At 37.6% G+C, this 12,099-nt stretch overlaps 2 protein-coding genes across 6 annotated transcripts; both read left to right on the top strand.

Annotated features, from left to right (window-relative positions):
- The first annotated feature begins 448 nt into the window (after positions 1–448).
- On the top strand, positions 449–4,328 carry LOC113089010 (E3 ubiquitin-protein ligase TRIM39-like). Of its 4 annotated transcripts, XM_026255910.1 has the most exons (9): positions 462–556; positions 1,046–1,068; positions 1,172–1,255; positions 1,617–2,170; positions 2,283–2,378; positions 2,732–2,965; positions 3,045–3,183; positions 3,276–3,311; positions 3,448–4,328. In XM_026255910.1, exons 3-9 carry the CDS (start codon positions 1,192–1,194, stop codon positions 3,993–3,995), a joined length of 1,671 nt encoding a protein of 556 aa, XP_026111695.1. In that variant the 5' UTR covers positions 462–556; positions 1,046–1,068; positions 1,172–1,191; the 3' UTR covers positions 3,996–4,328. The 4 variants fall into 4 exon arrangements, with proteins under 4 accessions (XP_026111696.1, XP_026111694.1, XP_026111695.1 ...); XM_026255911.1 differs by lacking the exon at positions 1,046–1,068 and having other exon boundaries at positions 449–556; positions 3,285–3,311; XM_026255909.1 differs by lacking the exon at positions 1,046–1,068 and having other exon boundaries at positions 449–556.
- A 3,733-nt stretch (positions 4,329–8,061) lies between these two features.
- LOC113089005 (E3 ubiquitin-protein ligase TRIM39-like) lies at positions 8,062–11,624 on the top strand. Of its 2 annotated transcripts, none has more exons than XM_026255907.1 (8): positions 8,062–8,169; positions 8,747–8,830; positions 9,200–9,753; positions 9,866–9,961; positions 10,297–10,530; positions 10,610–10,748; positions 10,850–10,876; positions 11,013–11,624. In XM_026255907.1, exons 2-8 carry the CDS (start codon positions 8,767–8,769, stop codon positions 11,528–11,530), a joined length of 1,632 nt encoding a protein of 543 aa, XP_026111692.1. In that variant the 5' UTR covers positions 8,062–8,169; positions 8,747–8,766; the 3' UTR covers positions 11,531–11,624. The 2 variants fall into 2 exon arrangements, with proteins under 2 accessions (XP_026111692.1, XP_026111691.1); XM_026255906.1 differs by having other exon boundaries at positions 10,841–10,876.
- Positions 11,625–12,099: the final 475 nt, after the last annotated feature.

Here is a 12,099-nt window from a genome sequence, read left to right as displayed (position 1 = left end):
TGCTAATTGCATACTTTTATTAAACTGTATTTATTTATATATAGTAGGCTATAGAGAAAGAGAGAAAGAGAGAGAGAGATGTTATTTCCGGGTCCAATACTTAGTTGATTTTCGTGCACTTCAGCAAGTTATTGACATATTTTCCCCCCAGACTTTGAAGCATTTCCTACATTACTTATTTTATTCTTTCAATCCAAATGATTATTAATGTACTTATTCATACCTACGCTTATCCAGACGTTTATCCACACGTACGTTATCCAGACACAAAGTTAAAAAAAAATTCACAAATTTCACCTCATCTGGCATAACTTGTCGCCTAAAAGTGCTTATTTGAAATATTGATACGGTGGTGAAAAGCATGCGAATTCTGACCCATTTGGCTTTCCATAGAACACACCCTGAGCAGCTCTGACATCACTGTAGTTCAGTGACAGACTCAGAGAAAGTGAAACTAACTTGATTAGCAGCATGGATGCCAGAAACCATCGAACTCTTTAAACAAAAGAATATTGAGTCGTTCAGAGACCCTTGTGAACACATCTGATACTCACAGGTAAGTGATAGAAATATAAGAGAGATTGTCCTGAACAGGTTTCTAATGACTGTGGTCTGGTTTAGTAGGGTTTTTGTTAGACTGGAATGAGTTGAACAGAAGCAGGTTTAAGCGTGTCAAATACTCAAGATACTTTAGTTGTTTACTGCACAGAATTGATTTCAGATGTCATTAGATTGAACAAAGTTTGGTGTTTCTGTCATTTTGTCACGCGACATAAAGACAAACAGATAAAACAGGAAGTAAATGACCTGCAGACAAACTGAACACAAACCTGCTTCACTGCAGCTGAAAATCACTTTTACATTACACAATAACTTATGATCATATAATATATTATTTGTGGAAAGATTAATCTAATTTTTGATAAGGAGATATATATATATATATATATATATATATATATATATATATATATATATATATATATATATATATATATGTTTGTTGGAAAATATAAAGCTTGTACTTTGTACTTTCTTTAAACAGCAGGTCATAGTTCAGATTGCTCAGTAAGTTTACGAGTCTCTCACTTTGTTTCAAACGAATGATTGTGTTTCCATCACTATCAGTTCTCACATTTTAACCAGTTAAACTATCATTTTTCTTTAAAAGGTTTTAAGAGGGAAAGAACAATGGCAGAATCTTCACCAACAGCAAGAAAAACCAGGAGACAGAGTATTGAATATGATCCTCCATGTAAGTCAATAACCCAGAAAAACACTTTGACTTTTCTTTTATAATATTGAATATGTACAGTTCAGGAATGTAAAGTAGATCAAATAATTTAATCTTAACAATAATAAATCTTGTACATTTATTTATTTAGGTAAGTGGTTATGTAATGAGCTTCACATTTAGGTTCTGATCAGCTTGTCTGGGTTCATTTTACAATAATATCCAGCTGACTGTACATGATCTCTTTATATTTGAGTTTCTTCAGCACTCTTTGTCTCTAAACACTCTTTACATTCAACCAGCTTCATGAGGTGCATCATGGGATTCTTCATAAACAGTATTGAAGGAGTTCACACTAATCCTAAATAATGTCTCTTTCCAGTAATGTCATCCTCCATGAGTTCACTGTCTGAGGAGATTCAGTGCTCTGTATGTCTGGATGTGTTCACTGATCCAGTCACGACTCCATGTGGACACAACTTCTGCAAGATCTGTCTGAATAAGTGCTGGGACAACAGCCAGACCTGCAGCTGTCCATACTGTAACGAAACATTCAAGCAAAGACCTGATTTCAAGATTAATACCACACTCCGAGAGCTCGTAGACCACTATAAGAAGAAAAGTCCTGAGGAAACAACTGAAGTTCTGTGTGACTTCTGTGAGGAAAGAAAGCTGAAAGCGCTGAAGTCGTGTCTGGTGTGTCAGAGCTCTTACTGTGAAACTCACCTGGAGCCTCATTTGAGAGTGACACGTTTGAAGAAACACAAACTGATGGATCCTGTGAGTAATCTGGAGGACTATATATGTCAGAAACACGAGAGACCTCTGGATCTGTTCTGTAGAGATGATCAGACATGTGTGTGTTCAATCTGCACTGTGAAAGACCACAAGAACCACAACACTGTTCCTATAGAAGAGGAGAGTCAAGAGAAGAAGGTAGACGTTATTATTCTTTTAAAGGACTGATATCATGAGGAATCAGATTTTATTTCATATTGTGAGTTTAATCTGTGTTATGATAAATGTGTCTGTGTTGTTCTCTCTATAGACTGAACTGATGAAGACACAGAAAGACGTGCAGCTGATGATCCAGAACAGAATCAAGAAGATTCAAGACATCAAACACTCAGCAGAAGTCAGAAAAGTGAGATTAAAATAATAGAATAAAATAAACTTAAATATTTACTATTGCAACCAACTTCAATGTTTAGAAACATTGAGAAGACATAACAATAACAAAATAAACAAACAATCAAACGAATGACAGATGACTATCAGACTCAAATATACAGCAACAGCCAATAAAACAAGAACTAAAATGTCCAGGGCTTGTTCTGCTCTCGTCCAGGGTGCAGAGTGAAGTTTAATTCTTCATTTGAGGGATTCTGAAAACACATGTAGCCTATGTATGTGAACAAAAATGTATGAGCAATAGTTACACAGATTCTTCTGTTAGCAAACACTGCTAATAATGTGTTGCCTGTCCTGGTTGAGCAGAGAAACAAAGAGAAGGAGAAAGCAGTCCATGTGGAGCTCTTGACTGATCTCATCCGCTCCATTGAGAGACATCAGACTGAACTGCTGGAGATGATGGAGGAGCAGCAGAAAGCAGCAGAGAAACAGGAGCAAGAGCTGATTGAAGAGCTGGAGCAGGAGATCACTGAGCTAAAGATGAGAAACACTGAGCTGGAACAGCTCTCACACACTGAAGATCACCTCCACCTCCTACAGGTCAGTCAACATGATCTCTCTGATCAATCATAATGCAGGATATGACATGCTGAAGGATTTCTCCTCTCTCCTGCTGTAGATTCACTCATCCCTGTGCAGCTCTAGAAACACCAGGAACTGGTCTGAGATCAGTATGAAGACTCATGAGAGTCTGGAGACTCTGAGGAGAGCTCTGACTCAACTGAAGGACACTATAGATGAGAAACTCACACTAACTGGTACATCAATACACACTGATCAGACAGAAACATGATAGTGTACTCTGTTCTTTAAATATAAGCTTCAGATCTGATTGTTTTCTTGTCATTAGTCTCTACAGAGCTGAAGTGGATGCAGCAGTATGCAGGTACAGTGTGCTGTCTGCACTACACTAGTTTACATTCATACACTCACTGCTTCATTACTGCACTACAATCTGATTCAACACTGGGTTAACTAAAAACATCAGCATCACAGAATATCTGTATTCTCTGTTTTCACAGTGGATGTGACTCTGGATCCTGATACAGCTCAACCTGAACTCATTCTGTCTGATGATGGAAAACAAGTGAGAGATGGAGACATTAGACAGAAACTCCCAGACAAACCAGAGAGATTTGATCCATGTCCCTGTGTCCTGGGAAAGGAGGGATTCTCCTCAGGGAGATTTTATTTTGAGGTGCAGGTGAAGGGAAAGACTGAATGGACTTTAGGAGTGGCCAGAGAATCTATTAACAGGAAGGGACCGATCACACTGAGACCCAGTGATGGATACTGGACTGTGATTCTGAGGAATGGAGATGAATATAAAGCCGGTGCTAGTCCTTCTGTCTCTCTGTCTCTGAAAGTGAAGCCACAGCAGGTCGGTGTGTTTGTGGATTATGAGGAGGGTCTGGTCTCCTTTTATGATGTGGAGTCCAGCTCTCATATCTACTCTTTCACTGCTCAGTCTTTCACTGAAAAACTCTATCCATTTTTTGGACCATCCTTAAACTATGGAGGTAAAAACTCAAGTCCACTGATCATCACACCTGTCAGTTATAATAAATGAATTTACTCAGTTATCAAATGAAAGATTAAAATAATGCATTTATAATTAAAAATCTGGAAACATTATGTGCTGCTATTTTTTTATCATTTGCTTTAGTTTTTTTAAATCCAAAAGTTTGTATCACATATTTTTAATGTTAATATAATGCTTGTTCAGTAAATTATTATTTGTTCAATTTTTCATAAATATTCCTGAAATTTTTCTCCCTGACAAAGTGAAATTGCCAAAACAACAAAACTCTGATAATGTCTGTAGAACTGAGATGGCTGTGATCTTTCTGTTATAAGGAGTGAGACAGCAGAACACAATACACAATAAATATCACATAACATCACAAACGAAGGTCATGAAACATTTATTAAGTTGGCTTGAAAAAGCCAACTTACTGATCTACTATTTAATCTTATTATTATGTTGGCTTGGCAAAAAGCCAACATACTGTTATGCTATTTAAACTTATTCTTCTTCTTCTTTTTCTTATTATTATTTTTCTGACAGAAATTCTGAACGCTACTCCTCCTAGGGCTTTAAAGCCACATTACCGGGTCAGATATCTCATTAATAAATTATGTCTTTGACCAAAGAACAGAGAGAAAGACGAGAGAGAAATGAGCACTTCATCAGCATTTTTTAAGAGATTCCAAAAATAATATTACAGCACTAATCCACCCATTAGAACACAACAAGAGCAGAATTCAGGTGTTTTGATGTTTATGTGTGCAAAATGACATATAATTTGACAGCGTGATACAGCTTATGAATACTGGAAGGAAAAAAGTCACGACAGCCTTTTAACTCTGGAGTCGATTAACGCATATACGCGTTTTGAGTCATTTTCTGCTGATAACCCTGACAATTACTTAAATTACATTTTCAGTTTTAATCGTACAGATAAGAGCAATACATCAATCGAATCTGTAAAGGGTCTACTTTTTTTGGATACAAACATAATAACAACAAAACTTTGTGCACTTAATAAATAAAGATAACAAACGAGGTGTACTGTCTTCAACCTTGTCTGCGCTGATCTTCATTTACAAACACGTCAATAAAATGAACTGTACCTGAACTGAATACTCAACGAAGAGACATGAGAGATATATCTATAGAAAGCTTGACATGTCTACTTTTAAACTAAATAAGTGCTGCCGAACAAATATTCTGTGATAAAGTACGCGATGTCCTTTTTTCACGTCTCCCTTCATTTTATCTAATGTGTATGGAAGGCCAAGAGGGTCAAATACACGTGAATTTTAACGCGTCAACAACACGTTAAATACGTGTATTTCACGCGTAGACAACACGTATTTAAAGCGTTAAATACGTGTTGTTTACTCGTGAAAAATCAGCGTGTATTTAAATTGTATTTCACGTTTTAAATACACGTTAAATACACGTGAAATACACGTGAAGTATGCCTTAAAAATCAGTTTGAACATGTCAGTGTCATTGGCTGTTGAGGACTTGGGTCAAACCACTTCTGTGTGCTTAGTGGTTGGGGTGTACCATTCATAGACAGGCAACCACCATTTAACATGTTATAGATCAGCTTATTCAGCCTTATTATTTAGTCTTTTTTTCTTTTCTGTTTTGTATAGCGTATAGAAATAATATATTTATGTTTCAAATTTATGAAATATTTATTTTTTAATAAATATTAATTAAAATTTTGTGGTGATAGTATAACGTTTATAAAAGTTACAGTATTTTGTAATGAAACAGGACTTTTTGTTTAGCTCTTGACTCACCGAAGTATACTATATATAGTGTCCCTTCTTTAATTTTTCAGTAGTGTGATAACTTAAAATATGTTGTCAGTACTATTAAAATAAGATTAAATTGAATGGTATTTAGGAGATTATGGTTTTTGCATGACTTATTTCGCATTCAGCTAGACAACCCTGTCGTAGATGTTATCATAGCCTAGGCTTTTTATTAAAAAAGAAAACAGCAAGGGACCATGGAAAAAGACTGTTGCAGGTGTATTTTTTATGGTATTATTATTTTTTATTTTTTGCAGCGGGGCAACTCAAGAATGTTGGGCACACAAGTACTGTGGCTCTTTTGCCCCATGGCCAAGATGGCCAAGCCAACATCAAAGTTAGTTCACTAACTTTTAATTCTAGTTATTATTATTATTCTGAGCCAAATTTTAAACACTATCTCCTCCTAGAGCTTTCAAGCTAGAACCACCAAACTCGGGTCAGACCTTCAGACTGGTCTGACTCGGGTTGCTATATCTTTTCTAACTGATCCGGCTTATGGTTTTCGTAAACCAAACTACCAAAACCACCTTAAATCCCATAGACTTTCATTGAGTGGGTACAAACTTTTGAAAAATAAGACTTATAATGTATTTAAGCTGTCTACTACCATAGCAAACCTTAAAAACTCTCTACTGAGAATACAGCTAAAACCAGCCTAAGCTGATCAGTTGTTTTGGCTAGTCTACCAAACTGGTTTTTAAGTGGTTTTGACCCCTCTCACGCTGGTCTTAGCTGGGTTTTAGTTGGTTTTTACTGAATCCACTGTTTTTAGCTGGTTTTGGCCAGATTAGCATAGAAACATGCTAACAACATGCTAGTTACTCACTAATCAGACTAGAAACATGCCTAAAACATGGTTTTAAAGTGGTTTCGGCCACTGTCACGCTGGCCTTAGCTGGTCTTAGGTGGTTTAGTATAGAACAATGAAAACAACATGCTAGTTACTTGCTAATTAGACTAGAAACATACTTATAACAAGGTTTAAAGTGGTTTTGGCCACTGTCACGCAGGCCTTAGCTGGTCTTAGCTGGTTTTAGGTGGTTTTCTTTACTGAATCAACTGGTTTTAACTAGATTATCATAGAAACATGTTAATAACATGCTAGTAACTTGCTAATCAGACTAGAAACATACTTCTAACATGTTTTAAAGTGGTTTTGGCCACTGTCAAGCTGGCTTTAGCTGGTCTTAGCTGGTTTTAGGTGGTTTTCTTTACTGAATCAACTGGTTTTAACTAGATTATCATAGAAACATGTTAATAACATGCTAGTAACTTGCTAATCAGACTAGAAACATACTTCTAACATGGTTTAAAGGGGTTTTGGCCACTGTCAAGCTGGCTTTAGCTGGTCTTAGCTGGTTTTCTTTACTGAATCAACTGGTTTTAACTAGATTATCATAGAAACATGTTAATAACATGCTAGTAACTTGCTAATCATGCTAGCAAAATGCTAGCGACATGCTAGCAACATGCTAATCATGTTATCAAAATGCTACCGACATGCCAAAAACATGCTAATCATGCTAGAAAAATGTTAGCAACATGCTAATCATGCTTGTTAAATGCTAGCGACATGCTAGCAGCATGCTAATCATGTTAGCAAAATGCTACCAACATGTTAACAACATGCTAATCATGCTAGAAACATACTAGGGGAAGTCGTGGCCTAATGGTTAGAGTGTTGGACTCCCAATCGAAGGGTTGTGGGTTCTAGTCTCGGGCCAAACGGAATTGTGTGTGGGGGGAGTGCATGTACAGTCCCTTTCCACCTTCAATACCACGACTTAGGTGCCCTTGAGCAAGGCACTGAATGCACTGTAAGTCGCTTTGGATAAAAGCGTCTGCTAATTGCATACTTTTATTAAACTGTATTTATTTATATATAGTAGGCTATAGAGAAAGAGAGAGAGAGAGAGAGAGATGTTATTTCCGGGTCCAATACTTAGTTGATTTTCGTGCACTTCAGCAAGTTATTGACATATTTTCCCCCCAGACTCTGAAGCATTTCCTACATTACTTATTTTATTCTTTCAATCCAAATGATTATTAATGTACTTATTCATACCTACGCTTATCCAGACGTTTATCCACACGTACGTTATCCAGACACAAAGTTAAAGAAAAATTCACAAATTTCACCTCATCTGGCATAACTTATCGCCTAACAGTGCTTATTTAAACGCCGTTTAAGTATTGATACGGTGGTGAAAAGCATGCGAATTCTGACCCATTTGGCTTTCCATAGAATATACCCTGAGCAGCTCTGACATCACTGTAGTTCAGTGACAGACTCAGAGAAAGTGAAACTAACTTGATCAGCAGCATGGATGCCAGAAACCATCGAACTCTTTAAACAACTGAATATTGAGTCGTTCAGAGACCCTTGTGAACACATCTGATACTCACAGGTAAGTGATAGAAATATAAGAGAGATTGTCCTGAACAGGTTTCTAATGACTGTGGTCTGGTTTAGTAGGGTTTATGTTAGACTGGAATGAGTTGAACAGAAGCAGGTTTAAGTGTGACAAATACTCAGATACTTTAGTCGTTTACTGCACAGAATTGATTTCAGATGTCATTAGATTGAACAAAGTTTGGGGTTTCTGTCATTTTGTCACTCGACATAAAGACAAACAGATAAAACAGGAAGTAAATGACCTGCAGACAAACTGAACACAAACCTGCTTCACTGCAGCTGACTTTTGCAGCACTTTTACATTACACAATAACTTATGATCATATACTATAGTTTGTGGAAAGATTTATCTAATTTTGGATAAGGAGATTTATATTTATATAGATATATATATATGTTTTTTGGAAAATATAAAGCTTGTACTTTGTACTTTCTTTAAACAGCAGGTCATAGTTCAGATTGCTCAGTAAGTTTACGAGTCTCTCACTTTGTTTCAAACGAATGATTGTGTTTCCATCACTATCAGTTCTCACATTTTAACCAGTTAAACTATCATTTTTCTTTAAAAGGCTTTAAGAGGGAAAGAACAATGGCAGAATCTTCACTAACAGCAAGAAAAACCAGGAGATGGAGTATTGAACATAATCCTCCATGTAAGTCAATAACCCAGAAAGACACTTTGACTTTTCTTTTATAATATTGAATATGTACAGTTCAGGAATGTAAAGTAGATAAAATAATTTAATCTTAACAAGAATGATTCTTGTACATACATTTATTTATTTATTTAGGTAAGTGGTTATGTAATGAGCTTCACATTTAGGTTCTGATCAGCTTGTCTGGGTTCATTTTACAATAATATCCAGCTGACTGTACATGATCTCTTTATATTTGAGTTTCTTCAGCACTCTTTGTCTCTAAACACTCTTTACATTCAACCAGCTTCATGAGGTGCATCATGGGATTCTTCATAAACAGTATTGAAGGAGTTCACACTAATCCTAAATAATGTCTCTTTCCAGTAATGTCATCCTCCATGAGTCCACTGTCTAAGGATATTCAGTGCTCTGTATGTCTGGATGTGTTCACTGATCCAGTCTCGACTCCATGTGGACACAACTTCTGCAAGATCTGTCTGAATAAGTGCTGGGACAACAGCCAGACCTATAGCTGTCCATACTGTAACGAAACATTCAAGCAAAGACCTGATCTCAAGATTAATACCACACTCCGAGAGCTCGTAGACCACTATAAGAAGAAAAGTCCTGAGGAAACAACTGAAGTTCTGTGTGACTTCTGTGAGGAAAGAAAGCTGAAAGCGCTGAAGTCGTGTCTGGTGTGTCAGAGCTCTTACTGTGAAACTCACCTGGAGCCTCATTTGAGAGTGACACGTTTGAAGAAACACAAACTGATGGATCCTGTGAGTAATCTGGAGGACTATATATGTCAGAAACACGAGAGACCTCTGGATCTGTTCTGTAGAGATGATCAGACATGTGTGTGTTCATTCTGCTCTGTGAAAGACCACAAGAACCACAACACTGTTCCTATAGAAGAGGAGAGTCAAGAGAAGAAGGTAGACGTTATTATTCTTTTAAAGGACTGATATCATGAGGAATCAGATTTTATTTCATATTGTGAGTTTAATCTGTGTTATGATAAATGTGTCTGTGTTGTTCTCTCTATAGACTGAACTGATGAAGACACAGAAAGACGTGCAGCTGATGATCCAGAACAGAATCAAGAAGATTCAAGACATCAAACACTCAGCAGAAGTCAGAAAAGTGAGATTAAAATAATAGAATAAAATAAATGTAAATATTTACTATTGCAACAAACTTAACAAGATATAACAATAACAAAATAAATAAAAAAATCAAACGAATGACAGATGACTATCAGACTAAAATATCCAGCAACAGCCAATAAAACAAGAACTAAAATGTCCAGGGCTTGTTCTGCTCTCGTCCAGGGTGCAGAGTGAAGTTTAATACTTCATTTGAGGGATTCTGAAAACACATGTAGCCTATGTATGTGAACAAAAATGTATGAGCAATAGTTACATATTTTTCTGTTAGCAAACACTGCAAATAATTTGTTGCCTGTCCTGGTTGAGCAGAGAAACACAGAGAAGGAGAAAGCAGTCCGTGTGGAGCTCTTCACTGATCTCATCCGCTCCATTGAGAGACATCAGACTGAACTGCTGGAGATGATGGAGGAGCAGCAGAAAGCAGCAGAGAAACAGGAGCAAGAGCTGATTGAAGAGCTGGAGCAGGAGATCACTGAGCTAAAGATGAGAAACACTGAGCTGGAGCAGCTCTCACACACTGAAGATCACCTCCACCTCCTACAGGTCAGTCAACATGATCTCTCTGATCAATCATAATGCAGGATATGACATGCTGAAGGATTTCTCCTCTCTCCTGCTGTAGATTCACTCATCCCTGTGCAGCTCTAGAAACACCAGGAACTGGCCTGAGATCAGTATGAAGACTCATGAGAGTCTGGAGACTCTGAGGAGAGATCTGACTCAACTGAAGGACACTATAGATGAGAAACTCACACTAACTGGTACATCAATACACACTGATCAGATAGAAACATGATAGTGTACTCTGTTCTTTAAATATAAGCTTCAGATCTGATTGTTTTCTTGTCATTAGTCTCTACAGAGCTGAAGTGGATGCAGCAGTATGCAGGTACAGTGTGCTGTCTGCACTACACTAGTTTACATTCATACACTCACTGCTTCATTACTGCACTACAATCTGATTCAACACTGGGTTAACTAAAAACATCAGCATCACAGAATATCTGTATTCTCTGTTTTCTCAGTGGATGTGACTCTGGATCCTGATACAGCTCATCCTGATCTCATTCTGTCTGATGATGGAAAACAAGTGACAGATGGATACATTACACAGAAACTCCCAGACAAACCAGAGAGATTTGATACATGTCCAGGTGTCCTGGGAAAGGAGGGATTCTCATCTGGGAGATTTTATTTTGAGGTGCAGGTGAAGGGAAAGACTGATTGGGATTTAGGAGTGGCCAGAGAATCCATTAACAGGAAGGGAGAGATCACACTGAGTCCCAGTGATGGATACTGGACTGTGTGGCTGAGGAATGGAGATGAATATAAAGCCTGTGCTAGTCCTCTCATCTCTCTGTCTCTGAGAGTGAAGCCGCAGTGGGTCGGTGTGTTTGTGGATTATGAGGAGGGCCTGGTCTCCTTTTATGATGTGAAGTCCACCTCTCATATCTACTCTTCACTGCTCAATCTTTCACTGAAAAACTCTATCCATATTTTAGCCCATGCCTTAATGATGGAGGTAAAAACTCAAGCCCACTGATCATCACACCTGTCAGTTATAATAAATGAATTTACTCTGGTATCAAATGAAAGATTTAAATAATGAACTTATAATTAAAAATCTGGAAACATTATGTGCTGCAATTTTTATCATTTGCTTAACAGTTTTTAAAATCTAAATTATCTTATGACATATTTATAATTTCACGAGTTCACATCTACGTATATTAATACAGTAAGTTTATGCGTATTTGGCGTGCTGTCCGGGTGGAGGGCTCCGAGCTCTGGATGTGGCCCGAACCCAGAGTACTCCCCACAAAACAAGAGAGCAAAAGGAAAGCCTCCGGACTACGAACCCCCCAAAACGCAGAGATTTGGCGGGCTGACGTTTTTAGAAGCGTGGTCATTGACCAGGAGATCTTGCGTTGCCTCTGGCACAAGCGGAGGAGCAGGCAGGTCATGTTGGTTAATAGATGAGGAAGAAGCGGTTACGATGTCGGGAAGACAGGCTCTACCGTCTGCCTGCGAGGTTTAATGATGTATTGACTAGATGCGCTGGGAGGCTGGGGCTGGACAGATAGTGGAAATGAATTATATTCCTGCGTCCGC

This window comes from Carassius auratus, unplaced genomic scaffold, assembly GCF_003368295.1.
Source record: "Carassius auratus strain Wakin unplaced genomic scaffold, ASM336829v1 scaf_tig00048135, whole genome shotgun sequence".
NCBI classification, from domain to species: Eukaryota; Metazoa; Chordata; class Actinopteri; order Cypriniformes; family Cyprinidae; genus Carassius; species Carassius auratus.
Note: the sequence above shows the minus strand (reverse complement) of the source record. Positions and strands in the feature narration are given on the sequence as shown.